Source organism: Chiloscyllium punctatum, chromosome 4, assembly GCF_047496795.1.
Source record: "Chiloscyllium punctatum isolate Juve2018m chromosome 4, sChiPun1.3, whole genome shotgun sequence".
NCBI lineage: Eukaryota > Metazoa > Chordata > Chondrichthyes > Orectolobiformes > Hemiscylliidae > Chiloscyllium > Chiloscyllium punctatum.
In genome coordinates, this window is record NC_092742.1 from 10,531,251 (window position 1) to 10,558,414 (window position 27,164).

Below are 27,164 nucleotides of genomic sequence, written 5' to 3' on the forward strand. Positions count from 1 at the left end.
CAGGCAGGGACAGGGTCGGACTAATAAATTAAACTGCATTTATTTCAATGCAAAGGGCCGAAAAGGGAAGGCAGATGAACTCAGGGCATGGTTAAGAACATGGAACTGTGATATCATAGCAATTACAGAAACATGGCTCAGGGATGGGCAGGACTGGCAGCTTAATGTTCCAGGATACAAATGCTACAGAACGGATAGAAAAGGAGGCAAGAGAGGAGGGAGAGTGGCATTTTTGATAGGGGTTAGCATTACAACTGTGCTGAAGGAGGATATTTCCAGAAATACATCCAGGGAAGATTTTTGGGTGGAACTGAGAAATAAGAAAGGGATGATCATCTTATTGGGATTGTGTTGTAGACCCCTAATAGTCAGAGGGAAATTGAGAAACAAACTTGTAAGGTGATTTCAGCTATCTGTAAGAATAATAGAATAGTTATGGTATGGGATTTTAACTTTCCAAACATCGACTGGGACTGCCACAGTGTTAAAGGTTTAGATGGAGAGGCATTTCTTAAGTGCATACAAGACAATTTTCTGATTCAGTATGTGGATGTACCTACTAGAGAAGGTGCAAAACTTGACCTACTCTTGGGAAATAAGGCAGGGCAGATGACTGAGGTGTCAGTTGGGGAGCACTTTGGGGCCAGTGACCATAATTCTATTCATTTTAAAATAATGATTGAAAAGGATAAACCAGATCTAAAAGTTGAAGTTCTAAATTGGAGAAAGGCCAATTTTGACGGTATTAGGCAAGAACTTTCGAAAGCTGATTGGAGGCAGATGTTGGCAGGTAAAGGGACGGCTGGAAAATGGGAAGCCTTCAGAAATTAGATAACAAGAATCCAGAGAAAGTATATTCCTGTCAGGGTGAAAGGGAAGGCTGATAGGTATAGGGAATGCTGGATGACTAAATAAATTGAGGGTTCGGTGAAGAAAAAGAAGGAAGCATATGTTAGGTATAGACAGGATAGATGGAGTGTATCCTTAGAAGAGGAAGTAGGAGTATACTTAAGAGGGAAATCAGGAGGGTAAAAAGGGGACATGAGATAGCTTTGGAAAATAGAATTAAGCAGAATCCAAAGGGTTTTTACAAATATATTAAGGACAAAAGGGTAACTAGGGAGAGAATAGGGTCCCTCAAAGATCAGCAAGGTTTATTTTGCATCAGTATTTACTGTGGAAAAGGATTTGGAAGATATAGAATAGAGGGAAATAGATGGTGACATCTTGCAAAATGTCCAGATTACAGAGGAGGAAGTGCTGGATGTCTTGAAACGGTTAAAGGTGGATAAATCCCCAGGACATGATCAGGTGTACCCGAGAACTCTGTGGGAAGCCAGAGAAGTGATTGCTGGACCTCTTGCTGATATTTGTATCATCGATAGTCACAGGTGAGGTGCTGGAAGACTGGAGGTTGGCAAACGTGGTGCCATTGTTTAAGAAGGGCAGTAAAGGCAAGCCAGGGAACTATAGACCGGTGAGCCGGACCTCAGTGGTGGGCAAGTTGTTGGAGGGAATCCTGAGGGACAGGATGTACATGTATTTGGAAAAGCAAGGACTGATTAGGGATAGTTAACATGGCTTTGTGCGTGGGAAATCATGTCTCATGAACTTGATTAAGTTTTTTGAAGAAGTGACAAAGAAGATTGATGAGGGCAGAGCAGTAGATGTGATCTATATGGACTTCAGTAAGGCATTCGACAAGCTTCCCCATGGGAGACTAACGAGCAAGGTTAGATCTCATGGAATACAGGGAGAACTAGCCATTTGGATACAGAACTGGCTCAAAGGTAGAAGACAGTGGGTGGTAGTGGAGGGGATGTTTTTCAGACTGGAGGCCTGTGAGTAGTGGAGTGCCACAAGGATCGGTGCTGGGTCCTCTACTTTTTGTCATTTACATAAATGATTTGGATGCGAGCCTAAGAGGTAGAGTTAGTAAGTTTGCAGATGACACCAAAATTGGAGGTATAGTGGACAGCGAAGAGGGTTACCCCAGATTACAACAGGATCTGGACCAGATGGGCCAAGTGGCAGATGGAGCTTAATTCAGATAAATGCGAGATGCTGCATTTTGGGAAAGCAAATCTTAGCAGGACTTATACACTTAATGGTAAGGTCCGAGGGACTGTTGCTAAACAAAGAGACCTTGGAGTGCAGGTTCATAGCTCCTTGAAAGTGGAGTCGCTGTTAGATAGGAGAGTGAAGAAGGCTTTTGGTATGCTTTCCTTTATTGAGTATTGAGTATAGGAGTTGGAAGGTCATGTTGCAGCTGTACAGGAAATTGGTTAGCCACTGTTGGAATATTGCGTGCAATTCTGGTCTCCTTCCTATCGGAAAGATGTTGTGAAACTTGAAAGGGTTCAGAAAAGATTTACAAGGATGTTGCCAAGGTTGGAGGATTTGAGCTATGGGGAGAGGCTGAACAGGCTGGGGCTGTTTTCCCTGGAGCATCGGAGGCTGAGGGGTGACCTTATTGAGGTTTACAAAATTATGAGGGGCATGGATAGGATAAATAGACAAAGTCTTTTCCCTGGGGTCGGGGAGTCCAGAACCAGAGACCATAGGTTTAGGGTGAGAGGGGAAAGATATAAAAGAGACCTAAGAGGCAACATTTTCACGCAGAGGGTGGTACGTGTATGGAATGAGCTGCCAGAGGATGTGGTGGAGGCTGGTACAATTGCAGCATTTAAGAGGCATTTGGATGGGTATATGAATAGGAAGAAGGGTTTGGAGGGGTATGGGCCGAGTGCTGGCAGGTGGGACTAGATTGGGTTGGGATATCTGGTCGGCATGGAGCAAAGGGTCTGTTTCCATGTTGTACATCTCTGTGACTCTGTGACAGATTTGGAGGAATATGGGGAAAGAGTGAGATTACGGCAAAATGGCATCTTTCTGTACTGTAAGAACACATACATGTGGAAGTGAAAATAAAACTACATGTTCTGTAATTCTTTAAATCTTATATGTCCTGCAAGACATGCCCGATTCCAGAATCCTCCTTTGTCTTCTCTTATTTAACAGAAATGGAAAATTCAGAGTCTCCCAATTCTGGCTACAATCCTGATCTGTTGAGAAATGAGTTGTGGCCAAAGAGACAAAAACAAATCTGCTGCTGATCATAACTCAAGGTGGTCTTTGGCTCTATTTGCATTTGAGTGCTGGATCAGCATAGTTATTTGTGCTGCATGTTCATTTTCACAGGCCAACTCAATATGGTTTGTCTTGTCGATGGAATTATAATATGTTTTCTATCTTCAGATGAATATCACCCTGAAGAGCCTCAATTTGTCCTATAATGGCTTTGGAAATGAAGGAGCACTTGCCATGGGAGAGACATTGAAATTCAATAGCACCTTGCTTGAGCTAAACCTTAGCTCCAACCACATTAACAATGAGGGTGTCAACATGCTGTGTAAAGGACTGGACATCAATGAAAATATTAAGATCTTGTGTGTACGTTTCGCTTTGAGTAAGGTGGCTGAAAGTTGGTAAGGTCAAATACAACATAACAACAACTTGCATTTATATAGAATGTTTAACACTGTAAAGCATCCCATGGGGCTCCACAATAACTTATCAGATTTGACATCAAGATATGTAAGATGACAGAATCAAAGGATTTATTTTTGAAGAGCATCTGATGGGAGAATAGTGAGGAAAATGAGTTTTGGGAGGGAATGCTAGGCTTTAGGGTTATAGCGATTGTAACAAGGTCAGCCAGGTGGACCTCAAAAAATGACTTTCCTGACTGGGGCTGTTAACCTGGTCATATCAAGGAGCCTGGCTTATAGATATAAACAGGAGTGTCAGAGATTCTGTTCACTCTTAGAGAGTGAACCCTGGCTCTGAGGGAGCTGGGTCAATACCGAGGAATTTCAATATATAAACAAGGGGCGACTTGGTTATGGGATAGAGACCTCCGTGGATTTATTTCAGTGACAATGAGAGCAAAGCAGGCTCCTGAAGAAATTCGCTCTCAACAGTCATCTAGGAGTTGGTGTAAGCATTTCTGGCATCATGCACCACTATTTAGGAAGCTTGGCTCATACGATCCTGCCGCAGAAGACTGGGCCAGTATGTGAAAATAATGTGTTACTTTTTCTGGGGAAATGACGCTGGGCAGATGAAAAACAATGTGTAACGTGCCTGACAGCTTGTGAAGCCGCAGCTTTTTCAGTTATTAGGACCCTAACTTTCCCTGAGACTCCACAAACTAAACCTTTCAAGAGTTGATGGAATTAGTTAAGGAATATTGCAACTTCAAGCATCCTCTAATTCTGGATCATTATCATTTTTATTCAGCAATTCAAGAAGCAAAGGAATCCTTATCAGGATTTTTCATTTGGATCGGACGACTGGCAGAGGCATGTGACTTTGGTTTAACCCTTAATAAGATGCTATGAGACCATTTGGTATGCAGGATTAATGAAGTATTCACTCAAAAGCACCTAATACCTGAAGCCCAACTGGACTTCAAACAGGCACGACAACTGGCTTTATCACTGGAAACTGCAGCAAATGCAGCGTATGAATTGCAGAGTATTCCAATAGAAGTAAACACCCTCGCCTGTCCAATAGAGCTTAAAGAACACCAAGGCACTACATAGCCTCACTCAGGACATATCCTGAATAGATGGACTCTCGGTCAGCCCACAGCAAAACCCAACAACAAAGCCAAGCTTTGGCCAAATGACTGAAACTTTCTTCAGGATCTGGGCAAGCAGATCATTGAAGTTGCTGCTGGTGTGCAGACTTGAAATAGTAAAAGAGTCCCACTGGAGCTAGATGGAGTAAGAGAACTCATAGGCTGTTATCCAGGAGCATGCATATCCTGGGAAGTCCACTGGCATCTGGTCTGGAATAGTTAAATGGCTAACCAACATCCAAATCAGAATCAATTAAAATGAACATCTGATTAAATGGTCACCCAGCTCTAATGAAGATCGATATTGATGCAGCCATTTCAGTAATTGCAGTACCAGTCTTTAACAACATTCGCTCTGGACTCCAACCCTTACATTTGCACGAGACCTCGGCTAGACTGAGAACATATACTGGGGAACCTTTATAGATTAAAGGTACAACTTTGGTTCTGATCTCTTATGAAAAGCAGCTGGTTCAGTTATTACTGATTGTAGGAAAAGGCTTGGGCCCAAGATTAATGGTGCAAACTTAATGGAGAAAGATTCATCTGGATTGGTTACACATTTTTTGATTAGAAAATGGTTGCCTGAAGTCCTAATTCAATACCCAGATGTTTTTCAGGAAGATCTAGGGACAGTCAAAGGAGCCAAGGCCACCTTGCATGTTGATCAGGAAGCAATTCTATGAATCTGCAAGCCCACTCAGGGCCATTTGCCTTACAGGCAAAAGTAGAGCAGAGATTAGAAAGCTGGAAAGGGAAGGAATCATCAGATCAGTCCAACTTGCAGAATAGACAGTACATGTTGCACTGATTGGGAAGCCCAATGGGTCAGTTTGCCTTTGTGGGGTTTTAAACAAATGGTAAACTGTTTTTTGCAGCTGGATAAATATCCAATCCCTTGTGGTTAGATGAGGATTCTCAGAGGTATGTTACAATTAATATCGATGAGGGATTGTACCAATATACAAGACTGCCATTTGGGAATATCGTTAGCCTGCGCATTTTTCAATGGATAATGGAAAGCACTTCACAAGGTGGCCTTTTATCTATATGATGTGTTAATAACAGGGAAGACCAATAAAGAGCACTTAGAGAACTTGAACACAGTCCTTATACATTTCTCCCACGCAGGCAACCCCTTAGAAAGGAAATGTGTGTGTTCCAGGCACCCCAAATGACCTGCTTGGGCTACAGAGTTCACAAGATCAGGATACACCCATTGGAAGATAAAATGAAGGCGATCAAAAGTGTCCCAGCTCCCATGTCTGTACCTGAACTTCAGACCTTCCTTTGGCTGATGCATTATTACAGAAAGCTCATTGGCATCAACTCCTAAAAAGGGGTCAGCCTTGGAAATGGTTGCACAGCTAAGCCATAGTTTTCAGGGAAGTGAAGAAACAGCTATCATCTCTAAAGATGTTGGAAAAATATGATCCCAAGCAAGATCTGGTATTAAAATGCAGTGCCTCCCTTTACGACACTGGGGTTGTATTCGCTCGTAGGTGGCCCAATGCAGAGGAATACCTGACAGCATAAGCATTCAGGACGTTGGCTGTCGCAAAGGGTGAATATGCCCAGATATGGAAAGAAGTCATATTTAGTGTCAGGAAATTCCACCAATACCTTTATGGATGTAAATTTGTATTAGTGATGGACTACAATCCCTTGCTAGGTCTACTAAAAGAGGATAAGGCAATACTGAATTCAATAGTGCGCTCTAATACTAAGTGTGTATGATTACAAGTTGGAAGACCTTTTGAGAGGCCAAGTAGAAAATGTGGATGCATTGAGCCGCCTTTGGCTGACAAATATATCATCAGTGGTAACCCCACTGGAAGAGTCTGTACTGGTTTTAAATTTTCTGGACATACTTTGAGGCAAGCTGACAGTATTAGACTTTGGAGGCAGAAATATCTGGTCCTGGCAAAATTGAAACAGCTGGTGGTGATGCATAAAACCAAAGGAACATCACAACTAGAACTGAAACCTTTTGGATCCAGAGAGACTAGATCACAGTAGATGATGGCATATTATTATGCACAGCTAGGGTGATTCTCCTGGGAAAAGGTCAGGGACTGGCTAGAATCTAAGGGTCATCTAGAGGTTTCCAAAATGAAGATATTGGCGAGATGTTCTACTTAGTGGCCAGGAATGGATGCAGACATAGCTGCATTGTTGGGGCAGTGCCAAGAGTGCCAAGAAGAACAAACGTTACTGCCAGAAGCTCCTCCACATTCACAGGAATGGCTAGGTAAACCCTGGACTTGTTTGCATGTTAACAATGCAGGTCCTTTCATGAGCTCAATCTTCTTCATCATTGTGGACACTCATTCAAAAGTGGCTGAACATGCATTGAGTTCACTTGTCAAACACAGCGGCAACAATAGAAAACTATGTGTATCTTTTGCAATACATAGACTCCTGGAAGTGTTTGTCACAGACAACAGACCATTGTTTTACTAGCAGGGAATTTGAATATTTAGTAAAGTCGAATGGCATTCAAAATATAAGGATAGGTCCATACCATCCATTATCCAATGGTCTGGCAGAAAGAGCAGTCCAAACCTTGAAGGCAAGCTTAAAAAAACAGCCTACAGTTTGACTAGATACCAAACTGTCCTGGTTCCTATTTGATTATAGGACCAAACCACAGGGATAGCTCCAGCAGAGTGGAGAAGATTCCACACCAGGTTAAATATGATCTTCCCAGACCTGGGGGTGGAGGGTGAAATGGCATCAGGAATGCCAATGCCGAACACAAGACTCTGCTAAGCGAGAGAGACGGTTTACTTCAAGGGACCAAGTTTGGTGTAGGAACAATGGGAATGGCCCTGCCTGAGTAAAAGACATGGTCGACGTAGGGTCTGCTCCAGTAACGTATGAAGTATGGGTAGGTTTGAGTATCCTGAACAAGCATATGAACCATATGAAAGTTGCAAGCTCGCAAACAGGGCGAGAGTAAAGTCTGTCCATCTCCTCAGAACAGTTGAGAAGGCTGGTGGAACCCAGGGAATTCTCTCTCACCATCAAGCTTTGAAGAGACCTCAGAATCTGAGGCAGATATCACTGCCTGGGCATCTTTGTCGCCTGAAGAAGAGAATGAATTTCTTCTAAGACACTCCAGACACAAGCGGCCACCCATATCTGAGGCAGAGCTGGATGAACCTGACCCAGCGCTAAAACACCCCAGAAGCAGCTACAAGAAAAAGACCTGGCCCATGTTGTCAGATTCAGAGGGGAAGGGATGTAGTGATTGTAATGAGGTCAGCCAGGTGGGCATCACAGCATATGAGTTCCCTGATTCGGTTTGTTAATCTGGTCCAAACTGGTTACTGATGAAGCAGCAGTGCTCCAAAAACTTGTGAATTCAAAAAAATCTCTTGGAATATAACCTGATATCATGTGACTTCTGACTTTGTCCACCCCAGTCCAACACCGGCACCTCCACATCATGGTCCAATCAGGGTACTCTGACTGACAGATTAAACAGGAGTGTCGGAGATTCTGTTCATTCTGAGAGCTGGCTCTGAGGGAACTGAATCAGTGTCAAGGACTCTCCACGTGTAAATAAAGAGTGACTTGGTGATGGGATATTGGCCTCTGTGGAGACAGCTGAACACATTTCCACCAATGAAGAAAAGAATGCAGTCAGAAGGAAACGGAATTTGTAAATATTTGCTCCATTAGAAATGCAAGCAGAGGATTAGGTGACTCAAGAGTTGACCTCTCTGCTCTTTCAAATCTATTTTGTGAATTCTAGGCCCCAGTTTTTGAAGTCAGTCAATGATGCAGAACTGGTAGAAATCTCAGTTCTGTGAACACAACACTTAAAATGGTTGTCTGCATTTAGGATTTTGGTGGGATGATTAGGGATTCAGTCCAGGCAACGTGAGAAAAGCCAAAAGGCTGCCTGGTTCCTGAGATAGGCTGGGTGGAAAGTCTGCTTGGAGACTCTGGCACTGTATACAATGATCTAAAAAAAAATCCCTCATACTGTCACCCCATCACTCTCTAACTCATCCATGTCAAGCCCTTTCCCTGCATCCAAATCTTGTTATCTCCAGAATCGCACTATGTCACTCCATTATGCCCGTGACCCCTCACATCCCCTCGAAACCGGTTTATGCCTCTGCACCCATCCCCTCACCTCTCTTATAACCTATGACACATAATCCCAATCTCCCAAGGACCCTCATGCCTCAAATCATTCCCATGGATCTTTATATCCTCTCTGCCAGTTCAGTATCAAACTAAAAACCCATTCATCACCCTTTGCTCTTTGCTTTCCATACCAACTCACTTATTAGCATGGCATTAATCAGGAGGCGTCCTAACAGAAAATAAAGTTAGCAGTCTAGTGATTATATCATCATTGAAAAAAAGCAAATTCTTGCCAATAAAAACCAAACTTCCAACATCATAAAATTGCTTGAATAAATGTTTTAAGATAATAAACACTTCACGTAAGTTCAATGACCTGTGCAAATAATTCACTGAACTGGTTAATACCTAATGTCACTCAAGCGAATCAGGCTGATTGACTTTGTTTCCAACAGTCACATACCCTTGTGTCATTTTATTATCAAGTCATGGTAACACGGATACTTGAACCCAGTAGTCTGGACTCAGGTGTCGAGTGAAGCTGACTTTATTTGATTATTTTGAAATTGAGTTGGATGTTTTCCAGACTGGTTCTGGTCTTCTTGTGAAATTCATCCCTTCAATCAGACTAGTGGTTCCTGTGATGTCTTTGTGCCGTGTAGATGTTCATTACCAACAGTACATGTCAATAATCTATACAGCAGGCATTAGTCTCCCACATGGATGAAGGATACAAATATCTTTAACTCAAATGGCTGAATAAGGTCATAAAGGGTCTGCATTAAAATCCATCCAATCGAATTATTTCATATAGTATTGGGTGGGGAAATTGTGAGAACAGCTCTGAATTTCAAAGGAGCCAGGTGTGCCATTGTGTCTCAAAATAGTCTTAGTAGCAATAGTTAACTAATTGCTTTCATGCATGAGATCACATCTTGTTGAGACGACAGCCTCTTCTTGTTAAAACTCATCAGTAGTTTTTTCTCGACCACTAATGAAAATATAAATTTTAAAAAATGAAATAGGCCTTTAAATGCAGTCCAGGAAAAGGCATTGGTGTTAACAGCCTTTGACCTACAACATGCCAAAAGGTGATCAGTGGTGAGCTTCGTTGCTTAATATCACAAGGTATCACAGTGAAAAATCTATTTGCATCCAAAAATCTGCAGAACATTGAGTGAATTTACAGTTTTAATGACCTTGCTGCTTTAAGAACTGTTCACGCAGACAATCAGCAGTTGCAAGTGCTTAAACAGACAAAAAGTCAGGGAACTCAGAAGAAGGCCAATAAAGGACAAATGGCACTTCAGACCTTTAGTTCAGACCTAGGAAAGAAATTTAAAAGAAATAGTGTGGGCCAGAAACAGATTACAAACTAACTGTACCAGGCAAGTACAGATTCTATCAGGTGAAGATCTGGAGGAGCATTCCTGATTAGAGTTTTTTAAAATTCATTAATAGGATGTGGGCATAGCTGGCTGGACCAGCATTTATTGCCCATCCCTTGGTTCATCCAGGAAGCAAATTTATTGGAATTCCATGAGTGAAATGGGCAAAAGGAAACATTAGAAATTAATGGCACAAAAGCAAGCCGAGAAGGCTGGAGTTTCTTTTTAAAACATAAGTACTTACAGTTTACAATTAATGTTACTACAATATCAGGTGGACACCATGAGGCATAACTACAAAAGGCTACCTAATTACAATTATACAATAAATTAAATCTCATTAAGAGAAAAAGCTTCTTCTTATTGAGACTCCCCAGTGTAGTTCACCTACTACTGTAAACCAAATAGTCCCTTAAACCCAGTCAAGGAAAGAGGAATGGTGTTAGTGTCCTTCTATCCACAAACATGAGGTACCAATATTCCAACCTATAGTTCTCCTATTTTCCTTTGTCCAAATCTGGCTGGAAACAGACTGCTCATCTCCAAGTCCTTTGTAGCAGTTTTTGCTGGAAGAGCTTTACAATACAGACTTAGAACCTTTTGGAAATATGATCATGTGATCAACCTGGAATACTGAATGATTCTAGCAAGTTGAGCAATTTCTAAAAAAAATCAGAATTTAAATTTATAAGTTCTGTTCATGCCCTCTGGTCATGTCACCAGTGAGAATAAAAGGCTGTCAAGGATGATGCATCAATTGTGGTTAAATAAGCAAGTTAAGAATAACATAAAATCGAGGGAGGCTATTCCCAGAAATACATCCTGGGAAGTTTATTAGATTCTCTACAGTGTGGAAACAGGCCCTTCCGCCCAACAAGTCCACAACGCCCCTCCGAAGAGAAACCCACCCAAATCCATTCCCCTACCCTATATTTACCCCTGACTAACGCACCGAACACTGAATTTAGCATGGCCAATTCACCTGACCTGCACATCTTTGAATTGTGTGAGGAAACCAGAGCACCCGGAGGAAACTCACGCAGACACAGGGAGAATGTGCAAACTCCACACAGACAGGTGGGAATCGAACCCAGGACCCTGGTGCTGTGAGCCACCATGCCAGCCAAGTTATTTGGGTGGAACGGAGAAATAAGGGGTGATCACCTTATTGGGATTGTATTATAGACCCCCTAATAGTCAGAGGGAAATTGAGAAACAAATTTGTAAGGAGATCACAGTTATCTGTAAGAATAATAGGGTGGTTATAGTGGGGGATTTTAACTTTCCAAACATAGACTGGGACTGCCATAGTGTTAAGGGTTTAGATGGAGAGGAAGTTGCTAAGTGTGTACAAGAAAATTTTCTGATTCAATATGTGGACGTAGCTACTTGAGAAAGTGCAAAACTTGACCTACTCTTGGGAAATAAGGCAGTGGGGGAGCACTTTGGGGCCAGTGACCATAATGCTATTAGTTTTAAAATAGCGATGGAAAAGGATAGACCAGATCTAAAAGTTGAAGTTCTAAATTGGAGAAAGGTCAATTTTGACGGTTTTAGGCAAGAACTTTCAAAAGCTGATTGGGGGCAGATGTTTGCAGGTAAAGGGACGGCTGGAAAATGGAAAGCCTTCAGAAATGAGATGACGAGAGTCCAGAGAACATAAATTCCTGTTAGGGTGAAAGGAAAGGCTGGTAGGTATAGGGAATGCTGGATGACTAAAGAAATTAAGGGTTTGGTTCAGAAAAAGAAGAAAGCATATGTCAGGGATAGACAGGATAGATAGAGTGAATCCTTAGAAGAGTATAAAGGCAGTGGGAGTATATTTAAGAGAGAAATCAGGAGGGCATAAAGGGGACATTGGCAAATAGAGTTAAGGAGAATCCAAAGGGATTTTACAAATTTATTAAGGACAAAAGGGTAACTAGGAAGAGAATAGGGTCCCTCAAAGGTCAGCAAGGTGGCCTTTGTGTGGAGCCGCAGGAGATGGGGAGATACTAAATGAGTATTTTGCATCAATATTTACTGTGGAAAAGGACATGGAAGATGTAGAATGTCAGGAAATAGATGGTGATATCCTGAAAAATGTCCATATTACAGAGGAGGAAGTGCTGGATGTCTTGAAAAGTCTATCAGTGGATAAATCCCCAGGACCTGATCTGGTGTGCCCTAGAACCCAGTGGGAAGCTAGAGAAGTGATTGTTGGGCGTCTTGCTGAGGTATTTGTATCATCGATAGTTACAGGTGAGGTGCCAGAAGAGTGGAAGTTGGCTAACGTGGTGCCACTGTTTAAGAAGGGTGGTAAGGACAAGCCAGGGAATTATAGACCAATGAGCCTGATGTCGGTGGTGGGCAAGTTGTTGGAGGGAATCCTGAGGGACAGGATTTACATGTATTTGGAAAGGCAAGGACTGATTAGGAATAGTCAACATGGCTTTGTGCGTGGGAAATCATGTCTCACGAACTTGATTGAGTCTTTTGAAGAAGTAACAAAGAGGTTTGATGAGGGCAGAGCAGTAGATGTGATCTACATGAACTTCAGTAAGGCGTTCAACAAGGTTCCCCAAGGCAGACTGGTTAGCTAGGTTAGATCTCACTGAATACAGGGAAAACTAGCCATTTGGATACAGAACTGGCTCAAAGATAGAAGACAGAGGGTGGCGGTGAAGGGTTGTTTTTCAGACTGGGGGCCTGTGGCCAGTGGAGTGCCACAAGGATCGGTGCTGGGTCTTCTACTTTTCATCATTTATATAAATGATTTGGATGTGAGCATAAGAGGTATAGTTAGTAAATTTGCAGATGACACTAAACATGGAGCTGTAGTGGACAGCGAAGAAGGTTACCTCACATTACAACAGGATCTTGATCAGATGGTCCAATGGGCTGAGAAGTAGCATTTAGATAAATGCAAAGTGCTGCATTTTTGGAAAGCAAACCTTAGCAGCACTGATACACTTAATGGTAAGGTCCTAGGGAATGTTACTGAACAAAGAGACCTTGGAGTGCAGGTTCATAACTCCTTGAAAGTGGAGTTGCAAGTAGATAGGATAGTGAAAAAGGTGCTTGGTATTCTTTTATTTATCAGTCAGAATATTGACTACAGGAGTTGGGAGGTCATGTTGCGGCTGTACAGGACATTGGTTAGGCCACTGTTGGAATATTGCATGCAATTCTGGTCTCCTTCCTATTGGAAAGATGTTGTGAAACTTGAAAGGGTTCAGAAAAGATTTACAAGGATATTGCCAGGGTTGGAGGATTTGAGCTATAGGGAGAAGTTGAACAGACTCGGGCTGTTTTCTCTGGAGCATCGAAGGCTGAGGGGTGACATTATAGAGGTTTACAAAATCATGAGGGGCATGGATAGGATAAACAGACAAAGTCTTTTCCCTGGGGTCGGGGAGTCCAGAACTAGAGGGCATAGGTTTAGGGCATAGGTTTAGGGTGAGAGGGTAAGATATAAAGGACAACTTTTCACAGAGAGGGTGGTACGTGTATGGAATGAGCTGCCAGAGGAAGTGGTGGAAGCTAGTACAATTGCAACATTTAAAAAGCATCTGGATGGGTATATGAATAGGAAAGTTTGGATGGATTTGGGCCAGGTGCTGGCAGATGGGACGAGATTGGGTTGGGATATCTGGTTGGCATGGAGGAATTGGACCAAAGGGTCTGTTTCCGTGCATCTCTATGACTCTATCACTCTAATTCTGAGAATGTTGATGGTTGGTCACACAATTAAACAGATTTTGCGGATGACAAAACAGGGACTAAGTAGATTATGAGAAAATGCTCGCTCATAATTTAAGATTGAAACGTGTTTGTACCAAATATTTAAGTATGGAAAGAGTAATTAAAGCCAGTGCTATTCCTTTAGAGGGTGAGTTTTTCATAATGGAAAACAAGGAAATGGCAGAGGAAATGAACAGGTGTTTATGTTTGACATTACTGTAAAATACAGAAAAAACTTTCCAAAGACACTTGAAAATTAAGAGGTAAAAGAGAGGGAGGAACTTTAAAATGTCACCATCACCAGTGAAAAGGTGCTGAGAAAACAAACCTGAAAAATGTGATAAGTAGGATCAGATCATCTACATTCTTGGGGCTTAAAAATGCTGCAGAGAAAGTAGAAAAATGTTTATAATCCTCAAAAATTCTACAGGTGTTGAATGAGTCCCAGCAGATTGGAAAGTAACAAATGAACTTTATTTAAGAAAGCAAGGGTAGAGGAAACTTTTGGCCAGTCAGCTTAACATCTGTTATTGGGAGGCTACTTGAGTTTATAATGGGATACTCTGAAAGTCAGGATGTGAACATGCAGAGTTAACATGGCTTTGTGAAACGGCAATCTTTTGAATGTTTTGTTAGCATTGTTTAAGGAAGTGACTAGCACGGTGGGATAAGGGGAAGCCTGTGAAAATAATCATCTTGTATTTCCACAATATGTTTGATGAGGCATCACCTCAAAGGCAAAATAAGAGTTTGTGATGTAAGGGGTAAAATATAAGCACCGATAAAAGTTTGGGTAGTTAACCAAAAACAGTGGGAAGAGATAAATTAATGTCTTTAAAATTGGCAATCCATGCTCGGGCTTCAAACAATGTTGATGAGTTGGATGTGAAGAACGAATGTACGATAGCTAAATTTGGCAACAACGTCAAGAAAGAGAGTATGCAAAGGAATATAGGTAGGCCAAGTGAATGGGGAAACAAATTGAAAGATGGAGTGTAAAGTGCAAAATATAAACTTGTTCACCTTATGTAATTGGAGAGAGATTGCAGAATTTGGCATTACAGGGAGATCTGGATGTCCTGGTACATGATTCGTAATTACACAACATTAGGTATGCACTGAAAATGATTAGGAAAGCAAACAGAATGCTGGAGTTTATTGCAAGGAGAATGGATATATAAATACAGAAATCTTACGAAACGGACTTAGTAAGACCAGATCTTAAGTTCTCTACAATTTTGTCTTCTTTGAAAAATGATCAACCTGTATTAGAAATAGTTCAGAGATCAGTTTACTCAATTCATTCCTAGATGATGGGCTTACCTTATGAGGAAATATTAAACATGTTAACTTCTTGCTTAGTTGAGGTTAGAAGCATGAGAGGTCACCATATTGAAACATATATGGTCCTAAGAGGATTTGACAGGGTGTACTCTGAAAGGATATTTGTCTTTTTCCACAAGAAACTACAGTGAGCCATGAACACAACTTAGTCCATTTCGCAAACCAGTCTTCCATCCTATGACCTCATCTATACCACCTGCTGCCTTGGGAAAGCAAACAACATAATCAAAGACCCCTCTCACCCCGATTATATTTTCTTCCACCCTCTTCCATCAGGCAGAAGATATAATAGTTTGAATACATGTACGAATAGATTCAAGAACAGCTTCTTCTCCACTATTTTCAGACTTTTGAATGGACCTCTCAAATGTTAATTCTGATCTCTCTGCACCTTCTTTGTGGGTGTAACACTATATTCCACACTCTGTTCTGCTATCCTGATGCCTGTCTAGCCCGCAAAGTAACACTTTTCACTGAAATTAGAGTACTTTACACTGTGGAAACAGGCCCTTCGGCCCAACAAGTCCACACCGACCCGCCGAAGCGCAAACCACCCATACCCCTACATTTACCCCTTACCTAACACTACAGGCAATTTAGCGTGGCCAATTCACCTGACCTGCACATCTTTGGACTGTGGGAGGAAACCGGAGCACCCGGAGGAAACCCACGCAGACATGGAGAGAATGTGCAAACTCCACACAGTCAGTCGCCTGAGGCGGGAATTGAACGCGGGTCTCTGGCGCTGTGAGGCAGCAGCGCTAACCACTGTGCCACTGTGCTACCCAAACAAAGAGGTGGAGAGAAAAGTTTACCTCACAGAGGGTCATTAGTCTGGGAAATTCTTTTCCTGATCAAATAGTTGAGCTTGGTAACCCAAGTTATTTAAGATTGAGTTGTATAGATTTTTGATTATAGATTTTTGATGATAAGAGTTAAGACACATTGAGATGGGCCATAATCTTATTGAATGGTGTAGATTCAAAGGGCTGAGCTCCTCCTCCCATGTCCTATGTCTTTTATTCAGTCACGAGTCAATCAGAGACAGCCGAGTTCAAAAAAGGGCATGTTGGTTGCCTCCTTCCTCACTCCTCTTCTCCCTTAGATGCTCACCATATACTTGGTGACTAGAACCATGCCCTAACTGGAGAGACTGTGCATGATGCAGCATTGTAAAGAGAGAATTGTGATGGCACAAAGAATACTACAGGCTTCTCTTAGCTGGTCAAGGCAGCAAGTGTATGATTTAAACAACCCAATGGTCTGCCCAGTCACAATTCAGGTGACAACCTCAGCCTTATTACATGTATGCTACCCGACTATGCTGTGCTTTCAGCCAGTTGAAGTCCAAGAAGAGAACAACAATAGCCTCACTCCTGTAACTTCAGTATGCAGATTTTTGTTTTATTCACTCATGAGATGTGGGCATCGCTGGCTGGCCAGCATTTATTGCCCATCTGTAGAGACTCTTGAGAAGGTGGTGGTGAGCTTTCTTCTCGAACCATTGCAGTCCACCTTGTATTAGGGAGGGAATTCCAGAATTTTGACCCAATGACATTGAAGGAATGGCAAAATATTTCCAAGTCAGGATAGTGAGTGGGTGACTTGGAAAGGAACTTGCAGGTGGTGGTGTTCCCATGTATCTTCTGCCTTTGTTCTTTGAGGTAGAAGTTGTTGTGCGTTTGGAAGATGCTGTCTGAGGAGCCTTGGTTACTTTCTGCAGTGCATCTTTTAGATAGTACATACTGCTGCTAGTGAGCATCAGGGCGGAGGGAGTGGATGGTTGTGGATGAAGTACCAATCAAGCATGCGGCTTTGTCCTGGATGGTAAGCTTCTCGAGTGTTGTTGCAGCTGCACTAATCCAGGCAAGTGGGAGTATTCCACCACACTCCTGACTTATGCTTTGTGAGAATGACTTGTGTGAATCTTCAAGCCTTGCTGAACATCTTTCCAGACCCATACCTAAGAATTGGTCTCAGCCTCAACCTCAACATCCCAATTTGTGAGCATTGTCTTCAGATGCCTAAGAATGACAGTCTTTGATGACCATGGCATCCTTGCTGATACCAAGAAGCTTGTGTAAAAGGTAGTCACTTTTCTTACTGTTGTATAAGATTCTGAAGGCCTTTCGATGTACCACCTCAAGGCCTTTCGATGTACCATCTGTATTAGCTGGGAAGACAGGTGCCCTTGAGTCAGCCAAAAGTACCAGCATCATGATCATCTGAAACTATCTCCGCTGGGCTGTCTATCTAAGGTACTTGAGATCCAATTGCCAAAGCAAATCTTTGCCCAGCTCACGGAAGAGCAAGAAGAGGAAAACGGAAACATTTCAAAGACTCCTTGAAAGCTTCTCATAAAAAGTTCAAAGTAGACATCAATGCTTGGGAGACCCTTGTTCAGAAGAAACCAACTTGGACGAAGCTCCTGTATGAAGGGACACGATTCCTTGAGAACACCAGTCAGTAAGAAGATGGAAAAGGAACTAGAGAAAAGAATGTCAGCCACTTCGAGGCCAAGCCCAACTCCACCTCCTGGAAACACCAGCCAAATGTGTGGTCAGAGATGCAGCTCCAGGATTGGTCTTATCAGCTACACAAGGATCCACAGAATTCATGACTCATTATATGGCATTTCTGAGGTGGACAATCAGACTCGTTAGTGAGTGACTGCCAGGGCTGATGCCAACCAGCTAGACATTGCAGGAATGGAAGTTTTTGTAGTTACAGTATATTGCTGATTTAAATGTTGCCTGTAATCTTTCATCAACTTTTCCGATAACATCCACTAACTTTGCAAAAGCAGTAAAAAGAAATAATCAGCAACTAACCTGAAAGTTACGATGATCCTTGTTAATAAGGATGGGGCTCCTTGCTGTTGGTGATCTCATTCAGATTTAAGGATTAGCTGGAACACTGAAGTTGAAAATAGCACTGCTGGAGAAAGTAAAGAAGAATGATAGCAGATCCAAGAGGATCTTGGAAATCGTGGAGTTTTTTCATTTAGAAAAATAACTGAGAGATGACCTGTTGGAAATCTTTAAAATTGTTAAGAAGTTTGACAAGGGAGGCAAACAGTTGTTTGAATTGTTGGGGAATCCAAAACAAGGGGCCATAAACATAAGAACATCACTAATAAAGGATAATAAGAGTTCCTGAAAGTGCACAAACATCTATGAGGGTTACTCTGTTTGTTTTCATTTAAATATGTATGTTGTAGACTGACCAGCCAGTGGTCAGTTGGCAGCCATCTGACTAATCCTAATTTCCTACTTCAGCTGTCCAACAATCCTATAACAGTGGATAGTGCCATTCGTCTTTTAGAAGTTGTACGGAAGAATGAAAAATCAAACTTGGAAAAGATCAATATTAATGTAAGTCTCACTTTGTTTACATGATCTGGGGCAATACTGAATAGATACTAGCTGGCTATCCCAAAGTGTGAAATATGGTTCACATACTGAGGTACTGAATATTTTCCTGTTCCTGCCCATCACTTTGGATTGTCTGGACACAGCAAATTCAGGAAAATTAGGCAATGAAGGAGCCTGAACAAAGTAGATTAGAGGTTAATTACACTAGTGAAGGAAAATAAGTCATAGGAATATATATGGTTATGGATCACAGCAAGTTTTTTAAAAATTTGGTGAAACAGTATGCAACAGTTAATTAATCCATCACGTCATGGAGAGTGTGATACGAGGAATGACGCATTAGTCCTAAGATTGAGCAAATTAGTCTACATCTAATAGTAGTACAACTCAAGTACTGAGTCCAGGACGTTGGCCAGCTCAGTTGGCTGAATGGCAAGTTTACAGTGCATAGTAAAACCCATAATGTGGGTTCAATTCCCAAACTCGATGGGGTTGACATGAAGCTCCCTCCTTCTCAACCTTGCCTGAGATATGCTGCCTCTAAAGTCAAACCAGTGCCAATTCTCTCTCTTCAGTGAGAACAGTTGCAGTGCCTTTTACCTACTGGGTACAACTCTGCTCACAGGCAAGGATATCAAGACATTTTAAACATTGTAGAAAAGGGCAACCAATCTGGTACCTCGCATAATCAATATTAAGACAATACTGGAAATGTTGATGCTGGTCTGGTAGTATCAGTGGAGGAACAGATTTAATACTTCCAAACAATGATGTTTTCTATTTATAGAGTCATAGAGGTATAGAGCACGGAAACAAACCCTTTGGTCCAACTCATACATGCTAACCAGATATCCTAAATCAATCTAGTCCCATTTGCCAGCATTTGGCCATATCCCTCTAAACTCTTCCTTTTCATATAGTTATCCAGATGCTGCCACAACTTCCTCTGGCAGTTCATTCCATACACACACCACCCTCTCCGTGGAAAAGGTTGCCCCTTAGGTCCCTTTTAATTCCTTCCCCTCTCACCTTAAATCTGTACCCTCTAGTTTTGGACTCCCCCACCCTGGACTGAGGACCTTGTGTATTTATCCTATCCATTCCCCTCATGATTTTATAACCCTCTATAAGGTCACCCCTCAACCTCTGGCGCTCCAAGGAAAATGGCCACAATCTATTCGGCTGCTTTCTATTGATCAAACCCTCCAACCCTGGCAGCATTCATGTAAATCTTTTCTGAACCCTTTCAGGTTTCACAACATCCTTCCTACAGCAGGGAGACCAGAACTGCATACAACATTCCAATAGTGGCCTAACCAATGTCCTGTACAGACGCAACATCATCTCCCAACTCCTATACTCAATGCACTGACCAATAAAGGCAAGCATACCATATGCCTTCTTCACCGCCCTGCCTACTTGCAACTCTACTTTCAAAGAACAATCAACCTGCACTCCAAGAGCTTTTTGTTCAGCAACACTTCCCAGGACTTTACCATTTAGTGTATAAGTCCTGCCCTAATTTGCCTTTCCAAAATTTATCTAAATTAAACTCCATCTGCCAGTCCTCAGCCCATTGGCCCATCTTATCAAGATCCTTTTGTACTCTGAGGCAACCTTAACTGTCCACTACACCACCAATTTTGGTATCAGCTGCAAATTTACTAACCATATCTCCTATGTTCACATCCAAATCATTTATATACATGACAAAAAACAGTGGACACTTGTCACAGGCCTCCAGTCTGAAAAGCAACCCTCAGTCTCCTACCTCCTACCTTCGACCCAGTTCTGTATCCAAATGGCTAGTTCTCCCTGTATTCCATGTGATCTAACTTTGCTAACCAGTCAACCATGAGGAACCTTGTCAAATGCCTTGTTGAAGTCCATATAGATCACGTCCATCACTCGGCCCTGATCAATCCTCTTCGTTAATTCTTCAAAAAACACAGTCAAGATAGTGAGACATGATTTCCCACACACAAAGCCATGTGGACTATCCCTTATCAGTTCTAAATACATGTAAATCCTCTCCCTCAGGATTCCCCCCAACAACTTGCCCAGTACCGAAGTCAGGCTCACCAGTTTACATTTCCCTGGCTTTTCCTCGCCACCTTTCTTAAATAGTGGCAACCACATTAACCAACCTTCGGTCTACCAGCATCTCACCAGTGGTTACTGATGATACAAATATCTCAGCAAGGGACCCAGCAATCACTTCTCTCGAAGTAACAAAAGGGCTACTCCTCCTACTAGTTCTTATGTTCGCAGAGGTCTAGGGTATATCTGATCAGGCCCTGCGAATTTATCCACCTTTATCTGTTTTAAGACATCCAGTACCTCCTCCTGTGTAATATGAACATTTTTCAAGATGTTGCTATTTATTTCCCCATGTTCCTTATGTTCCATGTCCTAACACCATTTTTTCATACCTAGCTAAACTTATTTGATGCATGGTGAAAATCAACATAGGACATAGGAGTGGAAGTAAGGCCATTCAGCCCATCGAGTCCACTCCGCCATTCAATCATAGCTGATGGGCATTTCAACTCCACTTACCTACATTCTCCCCGTAGCCCTTAATTCCTTGTGACATCAAGAATTTATCAATCTCTGCCTTGAAGACATTTAGCATCCCGGCCTCCATTGCACTCTGCGGCAATGAATTCCACAGGCCCACCACTCTCTGGCTGAAGAAATGTCTCTGCATTTCTGTTCTGAATTTACCCCATCTAATTCTAAGGCTGTGTCCACAGGTCCTAGTCTCCTCGCCTGGAGTCCACCCTTTCCAAGTCAAGTATTATCTTGTAAGTTTCTATTAGATCTCCCCTTAATCTTCTAAACTCCAATAATTACAATCCCAGGATCCTCAGCCGTTCCTCGTATGTTAGACCTACCATTCCAGGGATCATCCGTGTGAATCTCCGCTGGACACGCTCCAGTGCCAGTATGTCCTTCCTGAGGTGTGGGGACCAAAACTGGACACAGTACTCCAAATGGGGCCTAACCAGAGCTTTATAAAGTCTCAGTAGCACAACGGTGCTTTTATATTCCAACCCTCTTGAGATAAATGACAACATTGCATTCACTTTCTTAATCACAGACTCAACCTACATGTTTACCTTTACAGAATCCTTGACTAGCACTCCCAGATCCCTTTGTACTTTGGCTTTATGAATTTTCTCACTGTTTAGAAAGTAGTCCATGCTTGTATTCTTTTTTCCAAAGTGCAAGACCTCGCATTTGCTCACATTGAATTCCATCAGCCATTTCCTGAACCACTCTCCCAAACTGTCTAGATCCTTCTACAGCCTCCCCACTTCCTCAGTACTACCTGCCTGTCCACCTAACTTCGTATCATCAGCAAACTTCGCTAGAATGCCCTCAGTCCCTTCATCCAGATCATTAGTATATAACGTGAACAGCTGCGGCCCCAACACTGAACCCTGCGGGACACTGCTTGTCACCGGCTGCCATTCCGAAAAAGAACCTTTTATCCCAACTCTCTGCCTTCTGTCAGACAGCCAATCCTCAATCCATACCAGTAGCTCACCTCGAACACCATGGGCCCTCACCTTGCTCAGCAGCCTTCCGTGTGGCACCTTATCAAAGGCTTTTTGGAAGTCTAAATAGACCACATCCACTGGGTTTCCCTGGTCTAACCTACTTGTCACCTCTTCAAAGAATTCCAACAGGTTTGTCAGGCACAACCTCCCCTTACTAAATCCATGTTGACTTGTTCTAATCCGACCCTGCTCTTCCAAGAATTTAGAAACCTCATCCTTAATGATGGATTCTAGAATTTTACCAACAACCAAGGTTAAGCTAATTGGCCTATAATTTTCCATCTTTTGTCTTGATCCTTTCTTGAACAAGGGGGTTACAACAGCGATCTTCCAATCATCCGGGACTTTCCCTGACTCCAGTGACTTTTGAAAGATCTCAACCAACGCCTCCGCTATTTCCTCAGCCACCTCCCTCAGAACTCTAGGATGTAGCCCATCGGGGCCAGGAGATTTATCAATTTTAAGACCTTGTAGCTTTTCTAGCACTTTCTCTTTTGTAATGGCAACCATACTCAACTCAGCTCCCTGACTCCCTTTAATTGTTGGGATATTACTCATGTTTTCTACTGTGAAGACTGATGCAAAGTACTTATTAAGTTCTCCAGCTATTTCTTATCTCCCATCACTAGGCTTCCAGCATCACTTTGAAGTGGCCCAATGTCTACTTTTGCCTGTCGTTTGTTTCTTATGTATTGAAATAAACTTTTCTATCATTTCTAATATTACTGGCTAGCCTACCTTCAAATTTGATCCTCTCCTTCCTTATTTCTCTCTTTGTTATTCTGGATAGTAGAAAAATCAGAAAGATAAAAAATACTAACATCAATCTTATCTTGCCAATGAGTTACGGAAATATTCTGTTGTCTGATTATATTGCTACAGAATGTACTCGTAAATGAAAACTTCATGGAGTTATTAAAGAGTATTACTCAAGATCGTCCACAGTTTATGATTGAAATTAAAGGAGTTGGAGGATCCATTGCTGGAAGGCGTAAACATCGACCTGATCCAATGAAAGTGATCCAGGTAAGAAGAATCTATGAATTTGACCCCTATTGAAGTAGGTCCCATAACATGAAATACTACTTTTAAAACTATCTTGCACGCTATAAACATATTTACATTGATTTACAGAGTTCAACATTAAAAACATATACCTCTTCGCTTCGCTAAACCGCAATGTCAGTTTCTTTATAAATCTTTTTAATCAACTGTTATGAAGTTGTGTAGAGGACTCGTGAAGTGGAAGGCAGGAAGCCAGAATATGTTTGTAAAAATAATAAGGGAGAACAGGACTTGGGCTCCTTTATGAGGTAGAGGGCTTTTCTCAGCTTGGACATTTAAACCAGAAAATGTTTGCAAGAAGCTGCAGATGTACACACTTTTCTAAAATTGAAACATATGTATTAATTGCTGTTTGATTGGCAACATAGGCTTATTTTGATATTAAGGCAACCAGCTTGAATATTAGCCTAGATACTAAAACCCAATTACATTTAAATCTGATGGTTTTGACAACCTCGAACCAATCTGATTATAAAGAAATTAATAGGTCATCAATGGTACAAAAGACGAGGGCATTTGTAAAATTAAGAGAGAGCCAACTGCCATCTGAGGAAAACACCTTGCTCTCACAGAAATCTCCATGCTTTCTAAAAAAGCACCACCTATTCACAAAGATACACAACACTCATAAACAATATTTCTGACACCAGAATTCAGTAGAAGAAAGGCATTTATGACTGGAGAGACAGTCGAACATTCTGGAAGACACATCCTGTGTGAACATTGACAGACAAAGTTTTAATTTATTGTTTTCCTATTATTTGGATAAATGGGACTTGTGTTTATTGAAACAGCATACCAGTAGAATTTAGTTCAGTAAAGGAATAGCTAGTATCTTGGGGGGAATTGTTTGGTTTGTTAGTAATTCTGTTAATTTGTTCACTATTAGAGTTAATTGTTACTTATAAAGTGAGTATCAGTGATTCCTTTCATTTAATCAAACGTTTAACAGATTACGATGTGAGGCAAGCTTCCCTGGGTGTTTCGGGTTAAATTATTAGATAGAGACCTCTATTCCCACCATAACAGTTTGGATTAATTATTAGAGGGGTTCAAAATCCCCTTCATAACAAACTGGTGGCTTACATCCAGGATCTGGACACAACCCACTCTGAGTTGCTATGAAATGTGACTGGAGCAGGTGAGGATTTCTAGCCCAGAGGTATGGACATTACCATTGTATAACGAGAACCCGTAAGTTTCTGTACATTCTTCTGATTAAATCGAGCAAACAAATAAAATATACTAATTAACATGTCCCAATCTTTATTTTACACATTTTTTAGCATACCATTAAAACCAATAGATTTACTGATACAATCTCCAACAGCCACTGTCAGCATACAATAAAACACACAATTAATAAACAATTAATGGTCACAAAAGCTTATGTATCTCATTGTAAGGGCAAGTGTGTTTTTCTCACCTATTGACGAAAACAACGAGTTCTGTATTTACTTTTAGGGTTCCAGTATACCTACCCCTGAGCCAGAAGGTCCAGGTTCAAGTCCTACCTGTCCCAGACATGTCATAATGTGTTTGAATTAATTAAATATAAATATCTAAACAATTACTAGTAGGTAATGCCTTAAAGGAAAGTAATCCAGAGATATTAAGGGACCTTGGTGCTTAACTGGCTGCCTATAGGCAGATGGTCCTTCCACCCAACCATCCTGCACCCTGGAGCTGGAGATCTTGAAGTGCAACTAGTTCCATGCAGACCAGTCTTAGTTCTAGCCTCCAGCAAGAGTCCAGATTTCCCCCAGTACAGTTTGAGTACTGGTACACTAATATAATCTGTGGGACTGGATCCAATCCAAACATCAAAAGGAAGGGATAGAAATTTCAGGATAACCAAAAGTGCTTTCAAAAAGTATCCAAGGGAGTTTCAGGGCACATGTTGCTAGACCTCCCTAACACAGCTATCATGGTTGTATTACATCTGACTTTTCAAGGTTTGATAATGAAGTGGCCATGAGAAAATATTACATTAGCCAGCATTACTATCCCACACCCTTAAATAAGAACAGCCAGTGTGTTTGAGAAAGGAGGAAGCAAAAGAACTATGCAAACAATAAATACTTTAACACTGTCAATGACTACCGTGCAATTGTTTCAAACAGGATTACCTAGATAAGCACAAACTCCGACTGTCTGATTTCTTTCGAAACATGGACAAAGCTGGAAATATGAGTGTGCCTATCTCCGACTTCAAGAAAGCTTTACAGGTTTGCAGAGATTGTCACACTAATACACATTTTAAATGCCCCATTAGCAATAATAAAAGAAGATTTGGAAAGTCAGTGACGTGGAATCTTAGGTGTAAGACTTTCTACCTTCAGTCATAAACTGAGGTTTTGATACAAATTATAATTAAATTATTACTAAAAGCAGCAAACTTAAAATTTGAGATAGTCTGTTCAGGAATGACATTAGGAACACCTCTTCAGTACAAAAGTTAAGTATTTAAAATTCAGAATCTCTTCCACAAAATACTGACAAGAATGTGGCAGGGTCAATTGAAAAATCTAAACTGAAGATTTTTGTCAGGTTAATGTATCAAGGATTACAGTACCAAAGCCGGTAAATGAGGTATGAAATAGTTCAGTCATAATACAAATGAATTATGCAACAGACTGGTTTGCTTCTGCTATTTGTCGCCACCCCTGCCAGGAAACCAGCTAACATGGCATGCATTGCACTATCCTCACACATCCACTGTAGTTTGGTTGCAACCAATCATTATCATCGAATAAGTGAAATCATCCAAATACACCAAAGTTGAACCTTCTTTTTGCTGTGCTTCACTTTGGCCTCTATAAGAGAATTGAACTGAATTTATTGTCACATGCACCGAGGTGCAGTGAAAAGCTTTGTCTTGCGAGCAATACAGGCAGATCATATAATCAAGTAGCACAGATCAGTAAATAACAGATAAACAATGGCAAAAACAAAAACACAGGTACAGGCGAATGTTAAGAGTTTGTGAGTCCATTCAATATTCTAACAACGGTAGGGTAGAAACTGTTCGAAATCAGCTTTGTAGAGATCTCTGTAGCGTTTCAATCTTATCATATGGCCAAAACATTAATATTTTTCTTTCTGGATATTGTTTTTAAGAGTTCTTTTTTGCCTTTGCAATTTCAAGTACCTCTCTACGTGACTTATAGCTTGTCTATTCTTAGTATAGTCTTATTATCCACATGTCAAAGGTTTTTGCTTTCTTACATAGATCTTCATTTTATTGCCCGGGTTTTTGAGATGTATAAGAAAATGGACAGAATGTAGCATCTTACGAGTATTTTCCCTTGTTACAATCTTAAATTTTCTTCTTGTAAACATTATTTCTGGCAATCTCTACCCTTCTTTGAACATCTGGGTCACATATGCCATCTTCTGTTAGCATTTGTTCTAAATAGACAAACTTATTTACTACTTCCAACTTGATATCATCTGCTTTAATCTTCACTCCAGTTTCTTCTTGTTTTTGCCTTTTTGGCATTCATACTAAATCCATCTTCCAAATTTCACTTATTCGATGATATTTTCTCAGAACTATTCTGAACTTTGTGTAGTGCTACTCCTTATTTTAATATATGATCATTCAGAGGTGCAGGAATTGCACTTATTGCCCAATCCTAATTGCCCTTTGAAATGTGCATTGTTCTGTCTTCTTGGATTGGATTGTATATTTTCAAGTCAATGGTATGACCAGTCAAGCTACACGACTTGGAGAAGAACCAGTGAGTGGTTCTGTTCTCCTTATCTTTCCAAAAGGCAGAGGTCACAGAAGTCTTAGGTTAGTTGCTGTTATACATCTTGTTTATTGGACACACAAAAGTCGTGTTGCACCTATGATGGAGGGAGTAAATGGCGAACAATTAGGCAGCTTTGTGCTGAGTAATGTCAAGTTGCTTGCGCATTGTTGGATCTGCCCATCCAAACATTCCAAAAGAAC

General features: G+C 41.3%; 1 protein-coding gene across 1 annotated transcript in view; it reads left to right on the forward strand.

Moving 5' to 3' along the window:
- LOC140475907 (uncharacterized) overlaps window positions 1–27,164 on the forward strand; it is an 86,219-nt gene that overhangs the window by 39,851 nt on the left and 19,204 nt on the right. The window contains exons 8-11 of the mRNA XM_072567834.1: window positions 3,259–3,453; window positions 18,480–18,575; window positions 23,024–23,167; window positions 25,330–25,434. Of these exons, the coding sequence (XP_072423935.1) occupies window positions 3,259–3,453; window positions 18,480–18,575; window positions 23,024–23,167; window positions 25,330–25,434 (540 nt within the window). The remainder of the gene's footprint in view (window positions 1–3,258; window positions 3,454–18,479; window positions 18,576–23,023; window positions 23,168–25,329; window positions 25,435–27,164) is intronic.